The sequence below is a fragment of the Parambassis ranga genome, chromosome 13, assembly GCF_900634625.1.
Source record: "Parambassis ranga chromosome 13, fParRan2.1, whole genome shotgun sequence".
Taxonomy (NCBI): domain Eukaryota; kingdom Metazoa; phylum Chordata; class Actinopteri; family Ambassidae; genus Parambassis; species Parambassis ranga.
In genome coordinates this window covers 12,667,416-12,687,698 of record NC_041033.1, presented here as the reverse complement: position 1 = coordinate 12,687,698, position 20,283 = coordinate 12,667,416, and the positions used below count along the sequence as shown (strand labels likewise).

At 40.5% G+C, this 20,283-nt stretch overlaps 3 protein-coding genes across 6 annotated transcripts in view; 1 reads left to right on the top strand and 2 right to left on the bottom strand.

Moving 5' to 3' along the window:
- The first annotated feature begins 1,798 nt into the window (after positions 1-1,798).
- On the top strand, positions 1,799-5,374 carry rnf26 (ring finger protein 26). Its single transcript, XM_028420589.1, has one exon. The coding sequence runs from the start codon at positions 2,438-2,440 to the stop codon at positions 3,785-3,787; it is 1,350 nt and encodes a 449-aa protein (XP_028276390.1). The 5' UTR covers positions 1,799-2,437; the 3' UTR covers positions 3,788-5,374.
- A 4,102-nt stretch (positions 5,375-9,476) lies between these two features.
- On the bottom strand, positions 9,477-12,993 carry c1qtnf5 (C1q and TNF related 5). Its single transcript, XM_028419560.1, has 3 exons — positions 12,717-12,993; positions 10,454-10,707; positions 9,477-10,373 (listed from the first exon to the last, which is right to left on the bottom strand). Exons 2-3 carry the CDS (start codon positions 10,692-10,694, stop codon positions 9,853-9,855), a joined length of 762 nt encoding a protein of 253 aa, XP_028275361.1. The 5' UTR covers positions 10,695-10,707; positions 12,717-12,993; the 3' UTR covers positions 9,477-9,852.
- Positions 12,994-15,492: 2,499 nt separating this feature from the next.
- The window catches only part of kmt2a (lysine (K)-specific methyltransferase 2A), a 33,535-nt gene continuing 28,744 nt past the window's right edge, over positions 15,493-20,283 (bottom strand). For all 4 annotated transcript variants that reach the window (XM_028419909.1, XM_028419907.1, XM_028419908.1 and 1 more), the window contains exons 33-34: positions 20,080-20,209; positions 15,493-19,999 (exon numbers count right to left, since the gene is read on the bottom strand). In XM_028419909.1, coding sequence (XP_028275710.1) covers positions 19,724-19,999; positions 20,080-20,209 — 406 coding nt within the window. In that variant the 3' untranslated portion in view covers positions 15,493-19,723. The remainder of the gene's footprint in view (positions 20,000-20,079; positions 20,210-20,283) is intronic.

The following is a 20,283-nucleotide window of genomic DNA, read 5'->3' as shown; positions in this document are numbered from 1 at the left end:
CATCGCCAACTTATTTTTAGCAATGCAATGCTGTTAAGAGTCATTTCTGGGAAGTGGAACAACAGACAAAGAGGTGGAAGTGTCACAGGGGTGAGAAGCCTAATTGTTACAAATTAGTCATCCATGAGCCCTCAGCTCTTTGTAGACACCATGTCACCTGGTGCTGTTGTCTCTGTGTCTTCCTGTGTATGGTTTCCATGACAGTTTCCCTTCTTTATATTTGACATTTCTTCTTAGACGAGTCCTCATTCAGTAGAGGGAAGTTTGACTGGAGCTTATTTCTCCTGAACCCCTTAAAACTCTGGAGCTAAAAATCTGACATCATCATTAGAGAAACTTAGAAAAGCTTCTGGCGCCTTTTGAAACTTCTCATCTTTTACAGAGGAAGGATTTGGTTGACTCAAAAACAAAAGAGGGCCGGCATCTGGCCTGCTATTGGACAGAAGGGAAGGTTATGGCTACCATAAAAGGAGCAGGTCCTCAATTTCTCTGCCTGTAAGTAATGTGCAAGATCTCTTTACAGCTTCTTGCACTGTTCCTGCGTATCCCTGTTGCATCATTAAATGCTTAAACAAATGCTGTTTGTCAAGAATCCAAGAGTTTAGAACAGGATTTCCCATGATCGTATCAGACTCAGTCTCTGAACAGCTCAGATGGGGAGGATGAAGCACAAGGCAAGGAAGGAAATGCTGTTGATATTGTTCAGGATTGCAAAGCTGTTTTGTTTCATTGTAATTGAAGTGGGTGATGTAATGGTATATCCTAACAAATGTAAAACTGAGTAAAGACAACTGAAAACTGGAAAACTCACAGACCCCCCCCCCCCCCATCTCTCTCTCTCTCTCTCACACACACAGTGGTTTCCATCACTTCAGACAACATTACATGACAAACTAGAAAAGGGTATTTCCTGAAGAAAATGCAAGTTTGATTGCTGCAGCTGAAGCATTGTTTTGAATGCTGATGTGAAAGATTGCTCTGAATTGCTGGAGAATCAGAGCAATTCAGAGCTTTATATGCCTCTGTGAGTCAGCCTGTCACCATGGTAACAGCAGACCTCAAAAACCACTCCAGCTTTGAGAGCCTGGCGTGCGGAAACAATTTGGAATTAGAAAATTCTGAATAAAAGTTTGATAAAGCAGCATCTAATGAGTGTTTTAAGACTAAAATGGAGTCTGTAGCCTGAAATTTGTAGAAGATACATTTGGCAGATGACCCTCGTTGAAGGGCTCTCTCATAGACTCCCATGTTACAAATGACGCCGAAATTGCTTAATATTTGAACAACTATAATTTTTTGAAAAAAAGTTTAAGTTGACCCGGATTGTTCTCTGTGAGATAAACATTATACAAGCAAATCTCACGCTTTATTTGGAAGGGGAAAAAACAAGAATTAAATATAAAACATTAACCATTAGTAAGGGAAAAGGTGGCATGCGCCTTATTCAATGTCTGATGATTTGAAGTCCCTGGTCATGATCCGCTTTTGTGCTGTGCTGTTGTTTCTTTTTGTGTGTGTGTGTGTGAAAACATTCCCAATAAAAATTAAGTATAAAAAAGGTAGGGGAGGAGATTTCATTCTGATGCACTTTTTGTTAAATTAGTGTAACTTCTCTTTATTATCCGATAGCAACCGATTAGTTCGGCAGTTTCGCTTCCTGCTCTGCGCGCATCAGAGAGGTACCTGCATGATGGCCGAAGTCACAGACTGGTTGGGAGGCGTGGCTTCGGGGTGAGCTCCGAGAGAAAGGGGCGTGTGTTTACTTTCAAAATCTGGCAGACTCTCACTGAGTTTTCAAAATCTCCTACCCTACCTTTAATCAGCTGTTTCTTTGGACACATCACTGTAAATATAGGACTTCCTGTATGTATGCATTTATATTGCACATGATTTTATATTTAAAGAAGAAGAAGACGAAGAAGAAACATGACATCATGAACGGCTCTGTGTTGCGCAAACTCACTGGGCGGATGAACAGAGGTCAGCTGACCAAAACAAATATGGCGGCTGAAGAGACAACGATAAACACACTACAGGCTTTTCTATGCGTTTCTCTCGACTTTAACCGTCAATATCGCTAAATACGTGCAGTGAAAAGTTGCCGTTTAACTAATAATACGTTTGCTGGCCAATGCTGAACAGAGAAGACCATTAAAAGTCGGAAAATAAACGGAAGTATCTCCCTCTCGTTTGAACACGAAGGTCCGCCTGTAACGCGTGTCCTCTTATCTAGTCGTTGATAACAAATATGAAGAAAACAGGAACCGGAGACATGGAGGTTGATCTACTATTCCATCGAAGAACGAGGTGGTGACTTCAGGAAGATGTAACGTTCAGTATCTCACATTGAACTACTAACATAAGAGATGGACTCTTAACGTGGACACAAGCTGAGAGCACCGAGGAGTAAACAGCGTTACGCTGAGGATATATTACCATGGGTTTGGTGAACGTTGTGATCTCCACTGTAGGAAAATGCTTGGACGCTCTCTGCTTACTGCTGGACCTGAATTTTGTCATCGTCCACACCGTGATGACGACGCTGCTGGCGGTTATAACATTTATAACCAACCTGCCCAATCTCCTCCTCAACTCTGTCCTGGAGCTGGGGAACTGCCTCGTGTTTTGCACGATGTCCATGGCAGAGGCAACATCAAACATCGCCCAAAGTACAGTCACGGTGCTGGGGAGCTTGGTGCTGGCTCTGGAGGGCCTGCTGGAGAGCCTGAAGATGGTGGGTTACCTGTCCATGCACGTCCTTCTACGGGGGAAGGAACAACTCTATCGAGGTCTGCTGTCATTGGTGGAGGGTTGTGGGATTGCCCTCAGCCTGGTGGTCTATTTCACCAACACAGTGGTAAACTTTGCACTAATTGCCACTCAGAATATTTACCTGGGACTGGTTGGTGTGTGGCAAACGGTCTCCAGCCCACTGCAGAAGGTGCTGGAGCTCACACTGACTTCCTTCACCTTCCTGTACAGCAGTCTGGTTGGTACATCAGCTTTCCTGTGGTCACCATGTAAACTGGTTTTAGACTTCCTGATTTCACTGGTGCATATGTTCATAAGCATCTTTATACTGAACATTTATGGCTTTCTGCTTACTGTCACTATTGCTCTGACAACCACCGCCTACCTGAACCCTGGATTCACCCGACAGGCAACTGTGAGAATTATAGATTACCTGAACTCTTTTCCTGTCCTGCGTAAACTGTATTTGGCCCTTCAATGCCTTGTGACATATTTGTGGAGATCGCCACATTTTCTGCGCAGTAACATGCAACACATGGAAAGAATGTTCCATCACCTGTACCTGGTGGAGAGAAGACTTTGGCAGCAGCTGTCTCGGCATAGCAGCCAGCTGTCACTATTACTGCGGACACAGTTTCACTGGGACAACAGCAACAGAGTGAGAGGTGACGGGCACCCTGGAGACGGGAGGCGGGATCCACCAGATGGAAGAGCAGGAGATGGAGCTCAAAGGGAACTACAGGATTTAGTTTTGCCCTCATCAAGCACAGACAGACCACTGAAACAGCAGTCTTCCACCGGCAAAGGCAGTAAAAATCTGTCTGCTGAGAACCTGCTCACTCTGCTGAAGGAGCAGGAGGACAGGAAGAAGTGTGTGATCTGCCAGGATTGTACTAAGACAGTGGTGCTGCTGCCATGCAGGCATCTCTGCTTATGTAGAGACTGTACAAATATCCTTTTGAGTCAGCCTATATACCAACAGAACTGCCCTCTCTGTCGTCACATGATCTTTAACACCATGGATGTGTATCTTTGAGAAGAAACAGCCTGTCAGTATCTGAACTTTTACTCCCTCTTAAATCAAGTCTGGTGATTTTTTTGTATTGGCTGCCAACATAATCCCCAAACAACACTAAAAGTACCACTGCTCCCTCTACCTTGACTTTAGCTCTGAGCCTCAGACCTGTTCATCCACACTGAAGTTATACTTCCTCTTATATATTTTAGGCACTGTTTTTAAAAACAGCAGTGAGATTAATGGGACTTATTGACAATAAAAACTACAGAATTGACTCCAGAATTGCAGGTGTGTAGCGAGCAGTAGAGACATATTAAAGAAAACTCATACCGTGTCCCAATTCCAATATACTCATTATTTGCTGAATTGGCTAGTTACCGTACTAACCTTCATAGTATGCTGTTTGCAGTTAAAAGCTAAAAATAAAAAGACACAATACCAAACTTCTACTAAATACACTTAGAGAGACAGAACCACCAGCCAGACAGTTTTATTTTTTTTGGCAGCTGTAAGCAGTCTTTGCCTTTCCTTTGTCCTCATGCATTTTGGGATAATAGTGTCAGCAGTACATCATACTCAGTGTTTATGACAGCCTCACAGTAGTCTGGATTTGGGGCTTCAGTCTCTGTTTTGACACTAAGCTGCGTCTGTTTAATTATTCCAGTATTGCCACGTTAATTCTCAGGTGTTGTTGGCATTGTAATCCATCAGTGCCCTCCCTGATGCTGAAATGTTTACCACCATTAATGTCTTAAAATGTTGTGCTTTCAGTGGGCCAAGCTGTTTAGGAAGAAAGTTAACACTATGCTTTACTGCCTGAAATGATTTCACACAGGCTGTATGTAAGGTTGCTGTATGTGTAACAGTAAACGATGACCACTGACCCTGCGTTTTCACTCTTAACATGCAGTTTTTTTTCTGTAGTTTAGGAAAGTATCTATTTTTCAGTCAGGCCTCATAAAATTCAGCTTTATCTTATTTGCCTGATCTATTGATAAAGCTATTTCCAGTCTTCCATCAGAGGTTTGTTACAGTTGTCACCAACATATAATCTATAGTTTCCCCTTTCTGCTTACATTGTAATAAAATTTATTTATGTTCCAAAAAGGACCATAAACTTATGGTGTAATTTAGATTCTCTCATTAGTTGTCATCTAAGCTGAAGTGGTTGTTTTGATCAGTGTTTAAAGTTTACAGGACATCTCTTATTGAATTATTATTGATTATCTGGGTGTGAAGAAGAACGTGCCATCTGACCAATGGTTACATAAAGCCTTTTTCTTTCAGAAACTTTTGTATGATTTGAGAAAAAAAAGAATATTTCTGCATTTTTGTTTTGTTTTGTACTACATTACCTAGATATCATTAAGGGAAGTGGGGTGAGTATTGGTTTTTTGATGAAGATGTAAATGATTTCTAGAGACTGTAGTCACCATAGACTACTCCTCTCAGGTATATCTAATGGCATTCCTAAGTAAAGAGTGCAGTGGACTGAAAACAGGTCACAGGACCATCATCTGTAGCTACCTGCAGCACATTTGACCTGTGTTATTTGAAGACATGAATGTAAGTTGCATTTTTAAAATGTGATGGCTAACACATACCAGTGGCCAGTCTTTTGTTAGTAATAAAAAGAATTACTGAAACTGTGTTTTGAGTGTTTTCATCCGCCCAAACACGTAATCCTTATGAGATACATGTATCACAGTTGTTAAAGCTACTATTTAGTAGCATACTTATTACTTCATTGTTGTGTCTGAAAACATTCCAATTAACCAAACAATTAATAGAATAAATGTGTCAGTGCTAATTTTTTTTTAAATATTTAAAATGAGTTGTAACTCTGAGGTGACCAGGGGGCTCTATAGGGAAGAATATATATGAAGCCATCTAGTTGAAGCCAACTGCTTGTATTTCTAATGACTGGTGAGAAGAGAGGAGAGGGAAAAGAAATCATCTCTAAACAGAGCTTAGCCGCCACCTCTCAAAAATATGGAATCCAGTCCGGATACTTTCTCCCATGAAGTTCCACCACTATCATGTGGACAATGTCAGTAACACCCTCACCAAAGTCTATTTTAAATTGTATTTTATTGTCTCCCCCACTTCCTCACACCACCTCCACCTCCTCTCCTCCCCTCTCATCTAACAAACCCAGTGTCTGCTATCAACACTGCTTGTTGTCTGTCTATGTAGTGCTAGTATAATAAACCTTTCAATAATATAAATATATACAATACATCTTCTCCTCCCTTTTTACCCGGCCGGCCATCAGCCTCTGTAAAAGTTTACAGATTCCTTTTCTTGTAGATGCATCTGAGTTAAGTCTAGAGATAGTTCGCCTTTCATGTTCTTGCCTTTCCTCTGTGAAGATGAAGGGGCTGCTTTGTGTGTTAGTGTGTGCGAACACATGCTGCAGCAGAGAGGTTGCAGGGTTAGAGGAGAGGAGGGCCCCTAATGGTCAGCTGGGGCCACTTTTACAAACACATGACGATTTATCAGAGGCTTGTGGTACAACTTTAGATGCTTCAACACTGTTCCCAATGCTGACTCTAAAAATATCCTGCTTTATGTTAGACATCTGCCGAGTAAGAGAACACACTCAGTGACCGCAGTAAAAAAATACACATTTTTTATTGTGCATTAATTTATACAATCATAATGATACAGTGATGATATATAATATTACATCATCACATCAAACACAAATCCCTGGGCTGTTTATTATTTCCTGACCTGTGTTTATGTGTTAACTTCAAATGGAGATGGTGTTAACAGAGGAGGAGGAAGTCTAATGTCAGGAGAAGAGCAGAGACAAGTAAACCAAGGAAAACTGTTTTACTCAGGGGATCTGGCCTCTTCCTTCTGACCCTGTTGGTCCTAGCTGGGAGCTGTGTGGGAAAAGTTCAAACTCCATCTCTGCCTCACTCAAGCTCAATATTTTTTCCATTTTCATCCCTTATTCTTGTGATTCAAAAGACAAAACTTCTTCTGAACCACTAGAGATTAAGCAGTAGCACTAAGGTGAATTTATGCCCTATTCCTATGACCTTCAAAGATAAACCTCAAATCATAATGCAACGACAAATGCAACAGCTAAAAGACACTCAAATTTAGCTAAGAGTCCTGAGTTTTAGACAATAAAGAGACAGACAGCCCATTAGCCCTGGTCTTCACCCAACACTGGCTTCTGTAATGAAGAGGTTTGTTGTAATTAGTCTAGATCACCCTGATAGCTGTGAATTAATGCTGAGTGTGTGATGTACGAACAGCAGACACTAAAGCTGGATGATAGCCATCAGGTCAGAAGGTTATACTTTCACCTTCAGACAGACAGAAATATAAAGCAGAAACAAAAATGTCCTAACATCACTAAAAACCTTAACTTACTCCAGTTAAATTGAGGCTCTATGCCTCATGACGGCTGAGATGCTAACCCCAGCTCTGCATTAGGGTTAGGGTCAAAATTAGGTTCTCGGTTGTCATGAGACATAGAGCCTCAAGTGAGACATTTCCGACTTTGAACCCCAGCTCTGTGACCTTCCTAATTCTAACCCTAACCCTAACCCTAGTTTTGACCATAACCCTAGTCCTTTTATATGAACCAGCTCAATGACATCACCATCTCCACAGGACAACATGGCGCTATACACTCTGGGAAATGTGTAAATAAGTCCTTCTTCACTGACACTATTAACCCTGTCATTATTTTTGGTTAAGCAATCTAGCTTTTCAATTATGCTGACTAGAGTATTTTTTATTCCATTTTGAAGACACTTCCACTTTGGCCTGATGGTTTTACATTTCTCAGTCCTGGAAATCGCCACTAGATACTGACCTGACTTGCTCTGTTTTGCAATTAAACAGTGATTCAACAATGCCCCCTGCTGGACAATACATTATTACAAACACTGAGAAAACAAAAAAATATATATATTTTAACTTTCTTAGACTCCATTTGTATCTTTACTCTCACACTGTACACATTGTGTGTTTTGAAAGCTAATGTTATTTAGACTATTTAAATATCTGTGACATAATTAAAATAAAATAAAATGCAGTGCGGGGATCTTTTATATAATATATATCAGAATCAGAATCAGAATCAGAATCATGTTTATTGCCATGCCATATATATATATATAACTATAACCCTGTAAGTCTTTAAAAGAGAAATATGTCAGGTTCCAACTCTAATAAATAAATGGTGGAAAAGGAGTTATTGTTTGTGGTTGGTCAGTGGTGCTCAGCCAGAGGAATCTTAATTTCATCATCTGTAAAGTTGTTGCTGTGCTCTGGTACTGTGTCTGGGTATCATTGGCTGATTGTTATTCTAAAATTGATTCACTGTCATCTCTAATAGTCTGTTGTCTCATCATCTTTACACCCACTCTGCTAAACTACATTTTAATCCAGATGTCAAACCCTCACCTTCCTTCCTTTCATCCAAACTGACACCACCCACTCTGTAATTTAGGGAGTGATGTCACTGTCTGCTTGGCCATCAGCTTCAATCATTTACAGAGCGACTTACAGACCGTGAACTAATGGAAACAACCGATTGATGCCAGAGGAACATTGATTAACTCCTCACATCTCTCATTCCACCCTCATGGGAATAGTTAGAAGGATATATTTGGAATGTAATTATGTGTAGACACTTTAGAGAGAGAGGGGGGAAAATAACATTTCCTCATGTCTAAAGTATCTGACAGGCACAGAAAGCCTTTCATTTGTTCTAGTCTTGTCAGAGTTTCTTTCTCTAAAACAAACAGTTCTGCCTCAAGAAAAATGTCAAGAGACAGAGTGAGAAACACCTTTCAGTAAACTGGGGGGATGATATGCTCCCATGATCACCGAGGAGGAGATGGAGTCGTCTGACTTACACCAACCAGCTCAGTGTTGAAATGTAGTTCGTGAGTCTGTCAGGGTACTTACAGGGTTTGGTGAAGTCATTAGGCAGAGGTAAACAGTGTCAACCCAATGGAAAAGGAATCTTTTCCAACCCTTTTCATTTTCATATTTACTTTGGTGGAGAAACCAGAAGACTGAGTGTTGGATTTTATTAATAAAGGTGCCAAGGTGATCAATGAGGTGGAGCTGGAAAGAAACGAGATGCTGAACTTCTTCAAATAAATGAACATCCTTCACATTAGCTCAATGCTAATTGAGTCTGTTAGCATTAAGTTAATCTCTTTGCATTTCAAGTATTTTAAGTTGGCCGTGTGTGGTGGCATTCACACTGTGGTTTTCTAATGTCAAAGATGAACCAGCTGTAGCCATGGAAATTGAGATTTTACAGATTTCTGATGCTCGAAATAAGAGCTATTGTTTAAACTAGAATACAACTGTGATGTTTTTGTGATTCCTCTCCTGACCTGAAGGGGGAGCCAAAAGTCCAAAACCTGTGATTCCAAAATTATACTTTTGTGCTGTAGGGTGACTGGAAAACTTCGCTGAACCCCACAGACTTATCTTGGGACCCTCTGGGTTGATTAAACACTAAAAAGTTAATTAATCAGCATCATCTGTAAATATTTCATAATAAAAGATAACACTATTATATAATAGTTGTGTATTTTATTGATACTTTTCTTAAATGAAGTCTGAAATCTGAGTATTCAACAGAGACTGGAAACTGACTTCTTTCACACACATCTCTTCACACATCTTCAAAATCTTTAAGACCAAAAACATGTCAGTTATGTGCTTTTTTAAAAGTATAAAGATTTATTCGTGTTTCATGTAGACACTGTTGTGAAACAAAGTGCATGACTGGCATGAGTGCTGTTTGACTGGAGCCGGCCGGTTGGCCACTGTCACATCTGTCAACATCTGTTACAAGAATATACTGTCACAGCAGTTTAACGGCTGCGAGTGAAGACCAGACACTGAACAAACAGCACTGCTCACTGCATGTAATTCACACTGTGCCCTTCAAGTAACATTGTCTGGTGTGTGTGTGTGTGTGTGTGTCCTTTCTCTATTACACAAATACAGCTGCACAGCCAATATGTTTGTCTTTGTACAGATCAATTCAATTAGAAATAAAATATTTGTGGTAATGACTTGTTTTGTTCATGTCATGCGAACACAGCAGAGTTTTTCCAGTCTGAATACACCAGGAAGCCGGTGAAGGTGCTGTCTGTCTTGGTGCTGGAGTAAAATCCATTGTACTCTGAGAGAGCCATCTGGACCCACACCTGGTCACCAGGGACGAGGTGCAGGAGGGAGCCACCTGTCAGAGACGCTGGTTTGGGCCAGTTTCCATAAAACTGAAAATAAGACGCCACTGCGTGTCCGTTCTTCATCAGGTCAAACTGCAGGCTGGCCCGGTACACCGTGGCATGGACGGTAAAGTAATACACTCCAGGGACTTTGCAGGTGAAGCGCCCTGTCTCTGTGTTGTAGTCCCCCTGTTCATTGAGCAGGACTGTGTCAAAGCGGACTGCGTCACCCACACTGATTGGTGTGGAGTGGCCCTGAGACAATTTGGCACTGAAGGCTGATTTGGGAGCCACTGCACACTCTCCTGACTGTCCCCTCTCCCCCTTCTCTCCAGTGTCACCTCTGTCTCCAGTCAGGCCTCTCAGTCCTGTCTCACCTGAAGAAGAAGAGGAGCACAGACATAAGCATGCAGCACTGATACTCTGATCACACACTTTCACAAATAAAATGCAGTACCTGTGTCTCCCCTGTCTCCTTTCTGCCCTTTCTCCCCTGGAGCAGCGTCCCTCCCATCACGCCCGTCTCTGCCCGGCTGACCGGGGCTACCGTGAACTCCTGGAGATCCCGGGATGCCAGGGTGACCTGTACACAAACTGGGAGGGATCTTGTTGTCCTCCAGCTGGTTGGAAAGATGGATTTGTTGGATGAAGAGGAGGAGGAGGGAGTGCAATACGGACAAGAGCCTGAGAGAGGTCATGGCAGTGTCAGGCCTGAGAATGAGAAATACACAAAGAGTTACAATAAAGGAAGAATCACAGTTTACAAATAGACATGTGAGGGCGACACCACAGTATGTTTTACAGATGATGGGAAAATTTTAATGCAAATAAACAAAAGTGCCCAAAACCCCCAACTGTAAACATAAATAAAACATCAGAATAACAAAATGAGACAAACAAAAGCGTCTGCTTTAAAAAATGTATCAATCCCTTTGTGTATTTTAAAGAGTAATCTGCACCATAATCGACCAATTCCTCGCTTGTTTTGAAGAAAAACTAAAATAACAGACTTGGCATCATTATTTCAATTTTAGTATTGCCAAAACTATAAAACCAATAATTAAGAACAGATGGCGCAGAGAAGGTACCCGCTCTGGGAAGTATTTTTATAACAATCTAATAGCTTTTAAAAAAATATTTTTAAAAATGTTCCTGAGTGCAGATTTGACTCTGCATATGGAGAGCTTATGTTTGTTAATACAGGTGCAGTTTATAGTTCAACCGCTGATTCAGTTTCCTCAAATAATCGGGCTGACAGTCTAATACAGGGAACAGTTGGAAGGCACATCTGAGGAACAAAACTTTTTACAACAATCAGACAGAAAACGGGTTTAAGAAACATCCATGAGCCCAGACTGATACAAATGGGACTTTTAAGACTAAATAATAATAATAAGCCCTGGTATTATTAGGCAACTCTGCCCCTCCTCCAGCTGCAAGTATACAAATTCTTTAACTACTCAGTAGATTACTCATATGTGCAAAACAAAACATTCATCCTCAGTATCCAAACAGATGTTTCTCATAAAAGCTTAATAAGATGGCGTCTGAGAAACTGCTCAGTCACACCTAAACCCTAAACAAGTTTGAATTTCTACTCTCTATCCTGTATAAAATGTTAAAACCCTTAATACATTCTGGATCACAGCACCTCTCTCAGGTTTTCATCCATTCAGGATCCGGCCCAGACGAGATACAAGTAGATGTGAGAAGCAGGCGTCAGAGGAGCATCATAAAATAAACTGATGGCATGAAGAGCCGTTAACAGCAGTCTAAGCAATAAAAACTCTGTGGTGTGTATGAGAAAAGTTCGATTTTATTATCTATCAGCTGGTGTCCTAACTGGAGCTGAGAGCTCACATCCACAACATCTGCAGGAAGAAAGAACCAGGAGACGCAGAAAGAGACAGAGAAGAGGAAAACAGTGAGAAAAGAGATGGGAGGAGGGAGAAAGAAGTGCATGTCAGCATTCCTGGCAGGAGAGGAGAACAGACGAGAGGACAAACACTGGAGAGTCTGAGCAGCTGTCTGCCACCACTCCTCAGTAGCCCTCAGATGATTAGAAACATGAATGTTTTCAATAACAGGAAAAGTCCACAGATTATGAACAGCCTTAAACCTAACATGTGTCACTTTTATTCTAATCACTGTGAAGTGTTTCAGTGTTGTTACCCAATCTTTCTTTAACTATTTATTTTCCACAGCAGAGTGAAAACAAGTTGGAAATGCTGCACAGCAGGGAAGCTCCTTCATCGTTTCCTCACACTCATGTAAGATAAAACTTTATTATATGTAGGTATAAACATGCATGCATTGAAATTTTACACATCATACATTATGAGCTGGCTGCTCTCCTCAGCCAGTAGGAAAGGTTTGGCAAGTGTCCTTAAGACCAGCTGGAGTCATGATAGTATCCACATTTACTGTAACTCAACATCAGGCTGTTAAAAGACAAAGATGGCCTTTTGTTTTGGCCTTCCATTTCTGAATCTGGCCCTATGCAGCCGTTAGACTAAGTTTGACATTCATGAAATGATCTAGCTGTAATAATGCAGCAGTAATGATAAAGACTTTTTGTTCTTTTACTTCAACACATTTACAACATTATATTTTTATCTGTATTACTCAATGTTCTCTGTACGCTATGTGTGTACTCTGAAAATCCAGCACAGATTCGTGCTTTGTTTCATAGTGTTTAATTCAAATAAGTTAAATCTTACCAGGTGATGCAGTGGAGACTTTTGGAGCTGCTGCTGCTGCTGCTGCTGCTGTCCGGGTGATTTACACAGAAAGCACCGAAAGCTGTTCCTCCTGACCAGAGAGTCTGACTAGAGGAAAAAAAGTGAAAGGAAATGGTAATGAAATCCAATTAGAAACTGGAATGGGTGGGAGAAGAGGAATGGTGGGCGGAGGAGACAGAGGAAAATATGTGATGTTTCTCCAGTACAAATAAAAAGAGAAATAAGAGAAACAACTAAAACAAAAAGTGTGACAACATCAGTGTGAAAGGGAGGGATAAGAACTGAGGAGGGGAGGCTGATAGATGGAAGAATGTTTTTAGGATGTTGCATAAGAGTTGTTGGGGAAATTCTCCATAACCACAGAGAGTTCACAGGGCTGTGGTCAGATGTCACCACAATGCACTGCTGCAGCTGTCCTCCCAGTCCTATTACACAAAGACAGACTGTGGACAGAGAGGTAAAGAGAGGCACACACACATACACACACATCTCACTGTGTGATTTCCATTATCTGCCTCCAACATGAAGTAATTTGTGAGAAACGGATAACATCTTCTAATATCAGTCTTCCACTCAAGCAAGACTCTGACAATAATCCTCTTTTCGCCTGTAATCCTTCATTGGTAGCATTAAGTTGATAAAGCAAGAGGTCTTAATATCTTTTTGGCAAAGGCTGTTTCCATTTTGCAGCTGTGCCAGCCCAGAGAAAACATGCTCTCACTGTTATCATGCAACACTGACCCTGGTCAGGACCAGGTCTGTGCCAAAAACTGGAGATGACAGAGAATAAAATCCCAGCGCACATTAGCTAATCTGTCAGGCCTCAGAGCGGAAACAGCTTTAATCATGGCCACATATTTTCTACAGGTTGGCTCATTTGAAGAGAGAGAGAGAGAGGTCTGCCCAGGCTGTCCTCTGGTTGTGGTCCAGACTCTGTGGTTCTTTAGGTCTGTCTGTTGCTCTTATATGGTCAGGAGTGTGTTTATGTGGTCTGTACAAGACACAACTGAACACATATCAACCATTTTCTTTAATTTCATTGTTAATCTGTAGTAGACTGATCAGGCTGATCAATCGGGTTGCAGAAAACGTTTTTTTTTTTGCATTTATAGTTGAATATTTTAACATGGAAATCTGTGGGGATTGACAGTCTCCAGAGGCTGCTCAAGGAACTGCAGGTTTTTTACTTACCACATCAACCATTTTTTTTCATTTCAACACAATATTCTGCAGTTTGGTGCAAAATCAAACCAAAAGAATAGCCACAGATTGGAGTTATTCTGTCACAAAGATTAGCATAAACTGTGGATTAGAAAAGATTTACAGAAAAGAATGGATACCATATCTTCAGCTCTCATTACAGTCAGTGTATCACTGCTGCAAAGTTTAAATACTACTCTGTAAATCATTTCCACCAAATTAATTCAGTCTATAAGTGTCACATTCACATACTGAGGTAATTAAAATGACATAATTGCTCATGAAAATGGGAAACTATCCATCAGACTACAGGTCTAGGATTACACTGTAACATTTATGAGAACAAAGAGAATCTGCTCTGCCTGAACACATGGGACAGTTTAGTGTTTTTACAGCGAAACACAGGTTTTATGGCTGTGTGGTGGGGAAGGGTGCTCAGCAGCTAAAACCCCTTTGAATTAGAGCCATCATGCTGTTGTGAAAAGTTTGAGTGGGTCCCTGTGGAGGCAGTGAGCTGTGAGCTGCTTTTTTTAATTAGCAGCACCAGATTCAGCATTCTTGGTCTGCAAAACTAATTTCCTGTAAGAATCCACAAACTGCTGCTCAGAAGGATTTACTGTTAATTCAGACCATTTGGCAACACAGCAATTTGAGAGCATTTCCAGAGGTGAAGAAGCGAAAGTATAATTGGGTTAGTTGGTGAACAAGGCAGCTTTAATATTGGCGTGTAAAAAAAAAAAGTAAAAACAGATACAGATGAAGGCCAGTGTTGTGACCAGGCTGTGTTTATAACAGCACTGCTGTTCTCCCATTGTTTCAAAAACTCTTAAGTACACCAACCAAACTGACAGAAGCTGCAGTCATCCTTCTTTATTCTTTGGAGAAGCCAGTTTTATTGACGTGTTCCACTGTCTGTTCCTCTACAGAGTGTGGTCTGTGGATCTAATCTCACCTCAAACATCCTTCCAGTTCACCTGACTTGGCACCTGTGCATCACTATAATACCTTTTTCCCCTTCTTCAGTGGGTGGGAGTCATTTTAACAGCAGGTGACGGTGTCATTACTGCTGTGGACCACTTCCTGGAGGTCCAATATGCCAACATCTACAATGGAGATCTGCATGTTATTCTAACTAAGTGTGTAAAAGCAGTAAAATATTGTTAATAACAGGAAATGTGCCTGTTTTTCAAGCCCACAAACAGATCAGCCAAACTAATATTGAACGAGGCAAAAGACAAAAAGATTAAAGGAGACATGTTTATTATTTAAACTATCACTTAAATAAAAAAGTGCATAGAAAATAAACATGATTAGAAACTTTTCTTTTTACACTTATGTACAGCTTTGTTTCCTAATTATACATTCAACCAAGTAGTTTGTGGTTTATTTTCACGGTGGTGGTTTTCCTTCATTTCGTTGATGTGTACTGAAAGAACACTGTTAAATGGGAGAAAATACAACTGTTGTGAATACCGTCATTACAGAGAGCAGGAGAAAATATTGATAAGACAGTTCAAGGCAAAAGAAAATGAGCCTGTTCATGATCCATGATCTTTTTTTTTTTTTTTTAAGTCATGTCCTTTCTTCTGTATGCTCTCCCTGCAACACCACATCCCATCCGAGGATGATAACTTCTCTACACAAGAAACAATTAGAAAATTACAAATACAAGTTAAGTACTTATCCGACCTGTCCAGAACCTTGACTTGAAAAAGAACAATTCAGAGTGGATGTTGCACAAAATAAATAAATTAAATGTTTTCATCATCATCATCATTATCTCAGCATTATGACTTTCTATAAAAAAACAGTACATGATAAGTACAACCAAAGCTTCAGAGGAGAGAGAGAGAGAGAGAGGAGGTCAGGGAGACATGAGAGGTTTCCAAAAAGAAGAAGAAGAAGAAACAAAATTGACGTCATTTTGGTGGGATCTTGAAACTCCTGGTCAGTCTCCTCAAACCAAACTCTTAATTTTACCACATCAAGAAAGCTGTCTAAAAAAGTCCCTGTTAAAACATGAAAGTAAAGTAAAACAGAAAACATTCACTACAACAACCAGAAAAAAAAACACAAACAAAACCCAAATGGCTGACCTCAAGAAGTTCACAACCACATTAATACAGTTACATTTCTTATCACATATAAACCGTTCCTTTCCAGAAAGAAAAAGAAAAACTGCAATGCTCCTTGCTGGTGAAGGAACACTCACAGGCACAGCAAAATTGGTACTGGATATCAATATACAAAAGAATGATGCACGTTAGTTTTATCTGATAGTACTGTAACACAAAACCATTATAGAGTACATTGAAACATTGCTATTAACCATTATAAATCTGCTGTTTTGCTACTGTAACTAAGTTTGTCTGTCCATTCCATATATTGTATAGATACTAAAGTACAAGAAATTACTATGCATGTTTCTGTATAATATTGTTAAGTATTTATACTATAATTACAGATAATGACGGAGAAGGGCCACTGGTGTGGCGTGGAAAAATGTCCGAAGAAACAACAGAGACCATTTCCTTTTTTGTGTATATGCCGTTTAAAACAGTGAAATAAATGACTTATTGTTGACTGAACCCTCTGACCCTGAAAATGCAAAAGTGGATCTTGTGAAGTGAGAGTCATAGACAGAGCCCTTGGCATCAGTGAGAGTGTTGTCACTGATGCTAGAGTGAACTGTTGGCGCTAACCCAGTAAGAACCTGTGGTCCTACAGACAGAAATGTCACTGCTGTTCACACTTCAGTATTAATCCCAGTGCTGAAATGATACTGCAGCCTGCTTTGAGGTCGTATCTACCACATCTTCGACATCTACCAGGGTTTCTGACACAAGAACTGAAAAAACTAATATAGCTGACAAAGTATCAACATCATCACAAGTCTGGTTGATGTGTAGGAAGAATATACATTCATCATTGACCTTAGCAGCAGAACCCAGCAAGCCCAGTGTTGGTGCTGCTGTACAACCCTAAGGCTGGCCTGTCAAGTCAAGGTGGAGGGGTCTGAACGGAGGAGCACAGCCAAGGTTTGCACACACAGCACCATCAGGAAGGAGAGGGCTGCTGGTGGGGGTCCCTGCCTTCACTTTGTTGCAGAAAAAAAAGTCAAGTGCACTTTGCTGGAGCCTCAAACACCACTATCACAAGTTGTCAAGAATAGTCCAAGCTGACCCAAACTCCCTTTTTGTATCAGGGCAAGACACAAACTCAGAGTGGCTATCTGTGCTTGTGGTTTCAGCTTTGGAGTTGCATTGTCTGTCTAGAGAAAGAGCAGAGTTTTCCTATGTCTATTCAGTGCCTGTGTCACAGCTAACATGCAAACCAGCTGTTGGTCATATGTTATTTTCAGTTCACAACAACAGGGGGCAGTGTGGAAGTAACTGCTAATGGCCTTAAGGTGATAACAAAGTCAGCATGAATGGCGGAGGACAATAAATTAATAAAAAGGTGACGAAAACAAAAATCCATCACAGAGTGGAACCTGTCAGTCTGAACAGTCTGCTTAAATACTCGGTCCAGCACATAAAGGCTTGTAAGAGAGAAGAGGCATGCTCATTTACAACTAAGGCAAACCACAAAGGAGACTGAATGAATGGATTAAAAAAATGATTTTCAACTGTTGGTGAGCACTGATAACTTCACCATGACAAGGTGTGTGTTTTGTTCAAATAAATAAACTGGCTCAGTGAAGATGATATTGGTAAAAGTCAAAATAAAGGCACCTCTTATTATTATCTGCAGAGGGACATGACACCTTAAACTGCTCAGACTGGTTGGATTAACGTGTTTATATATTTGCTGCGAGCCTGTTGACTGATGGCTGAACAGTGACTTAATCACTTTGATATGACTGCCTGGTAACAGCCTGTAAAAGTGGGCTTGATCTTTTTGGATGTGTGATATGGTGTGGAGACAATAAGGCTGGAGAGAGGAGATATCTGCAATGGATCAACAATCTAAACTCTCTCAAGTGCATAATAACAGTTCACATGACTGCCAAACTGTCAGCTAGAACTGGAAAAATAATCAAAACGAAATAAAATCAAAATAAAATAAAACGTCAGCTCTGACCAAATGGCCCTGGATAGATAAAGAGCTACTGGTGGACTGAACATAAAGGGGACCAAGCCACAGACCAGCGTCAGTCTTTGGAATCAAAGAAAACATTCAGGCTACAAATTAAAAAAAATTCAATACAAAAAAAAAAAACTTTGAAAAGGCAGCGGAATACAAAACATAGACCAAGCATTAGTGTTTGTAAACCTCTATTTCCTACAAAAATGGCAATAAAATAAATACGATTTCTTTAAAAAATATAAATACCATTATTAAGTGCTATTCACTAGTGAGTGCTTTTTAATTTTTTTGTAGAAAAATATACATTATTTACATTTGTTTTTTTTGTTTTGTTTTTTTAAAAAGCAAGCTTGATATTTCCCTGTCCATAATAAAAAGACAGATAACAGACAACACTTTAGAAGACTTAATACAAATAAAAAAAAACATTTCTCCACAGTTATGGGTATCACAACAAGCCTAGAAGAAAACGAGCTGTGTGAAAGTTTAATTCAAGGGCATGATGTTTGGTTCTCTTTGCTGCTTTAATTTGGAACGTGACTCAAAATCCAAGCTTATACAATTACCAAAAACAACAGCATGCACAAACTTGCAACATGTCAGTTTGTCTGTACGCTTCTGTAAGATCCATAATGTCAAAATCAATTATAAATATGTCTACTCAAGCACATCAGTAGGTTTCTCTGGTCCCTTGGCTGTCAGTCCACCAGAATCTCTAGCTGCCTCGCTCTCTCAGGCCTGAGGCGTCATCCCATCAACAACATATCTACATAGCTACCAAGCTGTCAGACTTAAAAAGTCAATTTAAGTACATTGGATGGTATCAACCTCAGATATCATCCTTTATATGTATGGTCAAAAATATATATATATATATTTTTAAGTATCTTTCTCCCCTTGTCTCTTGTCTGTGGCCACAGCTCCCCCTAGTGTTCAAAGCTGTACAGCTCTTACCAGACTGCTAAACACAAGCAGCTCATATTTACAGTGTCAAATGTACACACACAAGAGCTTTTTTTGTTTTTTTAAAAAAATTTCAGATCAGGGGAAGGTTCCAGTAAAACACAACTGCTCTGAAGGCATCAGGGCACATTCAGATCGGGACAATAACAGCTGACAATGAGGTTTAAAAAAACTAACAAGTTTCTAAATTTTATGTCCAGTAAAATTACTTAAAAGTCCCTTCAACAAATTGCACTTTGGTGTAAAATGGAACCAAGTTCTTTGATTTTACTTTTCTTCTATTTCACATCTCATAACATATCTCTAAAAAAATTAAGGAGGATGGGCCGATGTAAAAAACTTACGAAGGGATATCTTTATCATCCAGATATAAATAAAACATTAATATTGCAATGCTGTGGCTTCATTACTCACCTCTGAGAGTGAAACTTCCCATGCCAAATGTAAATGAGACAAAAGGAGGCACAATATGTTGGAATTTCTACAAATGGCACATCCTCCAAAATGGCCCTTTCTGCATAAACAGGACGACCGACGACTGCTGCATCTAACAACACCAGCGGCAGAAGCCCTGGCAGAAGTCCTGGCAGAGCCTGCGCCCTGTCAGCAGCTGTTGGTCCTTCATAGACCGGAGCCATAAAAACTGCATATAGCCATGGCAAACCCACCGTAGGGGGTCCTCAGACTATTGGGGCACTCTGCAAAATAGTCCTCTTTTGTTCCAGGTCCAGGTATCAGTTGAGGAACTTGCGACATTTCTTGGCGCCACAGTTGCACGGCAGCTTGTTGCTGGCATCCTCAATGGGAAACTTGTAGTCGTATGTGAGCTCCTCTCCACAGTAGATGCGGCGAGAGGCAAATATGACAATATGCTTCTGCCCGTCGACTGTGATGACCCGGGAGTAGCAGTTGGGCTCGCAGGAGTGGTTGATGAAGCGAGCAGCGTTGCCATGAACTGTAGCATCTACAACCTCATAGTCATCAATACGAAACATGTAACAGCCAATCCCCTTTGAGGAAAGAGAACACAGTTTGTGTGTTTGGTTCTTCAGCTGACAATGAATACATTTTAAAAGTCCAAAGTCCTCACCTTTCCATCGTAATATTTCTCACGTTTGTCGGTGAGCACAGACCGAATGACATTTCCAGAGTATTCAATGACCATCTCCCCAGCCTCAATGGTTTTCTTGCAGAAAAGACCTCGGCCATGAATAGGAGACCTGCAAAGAGAGAGTCACAGTAATACATTTTATATCTCTCTACGCTGCCATTTTCATGATATTTGGTAACTTTA

Coding starts and splice junctions, on each gene's coding strand:
- rnf26 (XM_028420589.1), top strand. CDS start 2,438: ATGGGTTTGGTGAACGTTGTGATCTCCACTGTAGGAAAATGCTTGGAC.
- c1qtnf5 (XM_028419560.1), bottom strand. CDS start 10,694: ATGACCTCTCTCAGGCTCTTGTCCGTATTGCACTCCCTCCTCCTCCTC. Junction 10,374..10,453: donor AGGAGACAGGGGAGACACAG/GTACTGCATTTT, acceptor CTTCTTCTTCAG/GTGAGACAGGACTGAGAGGC.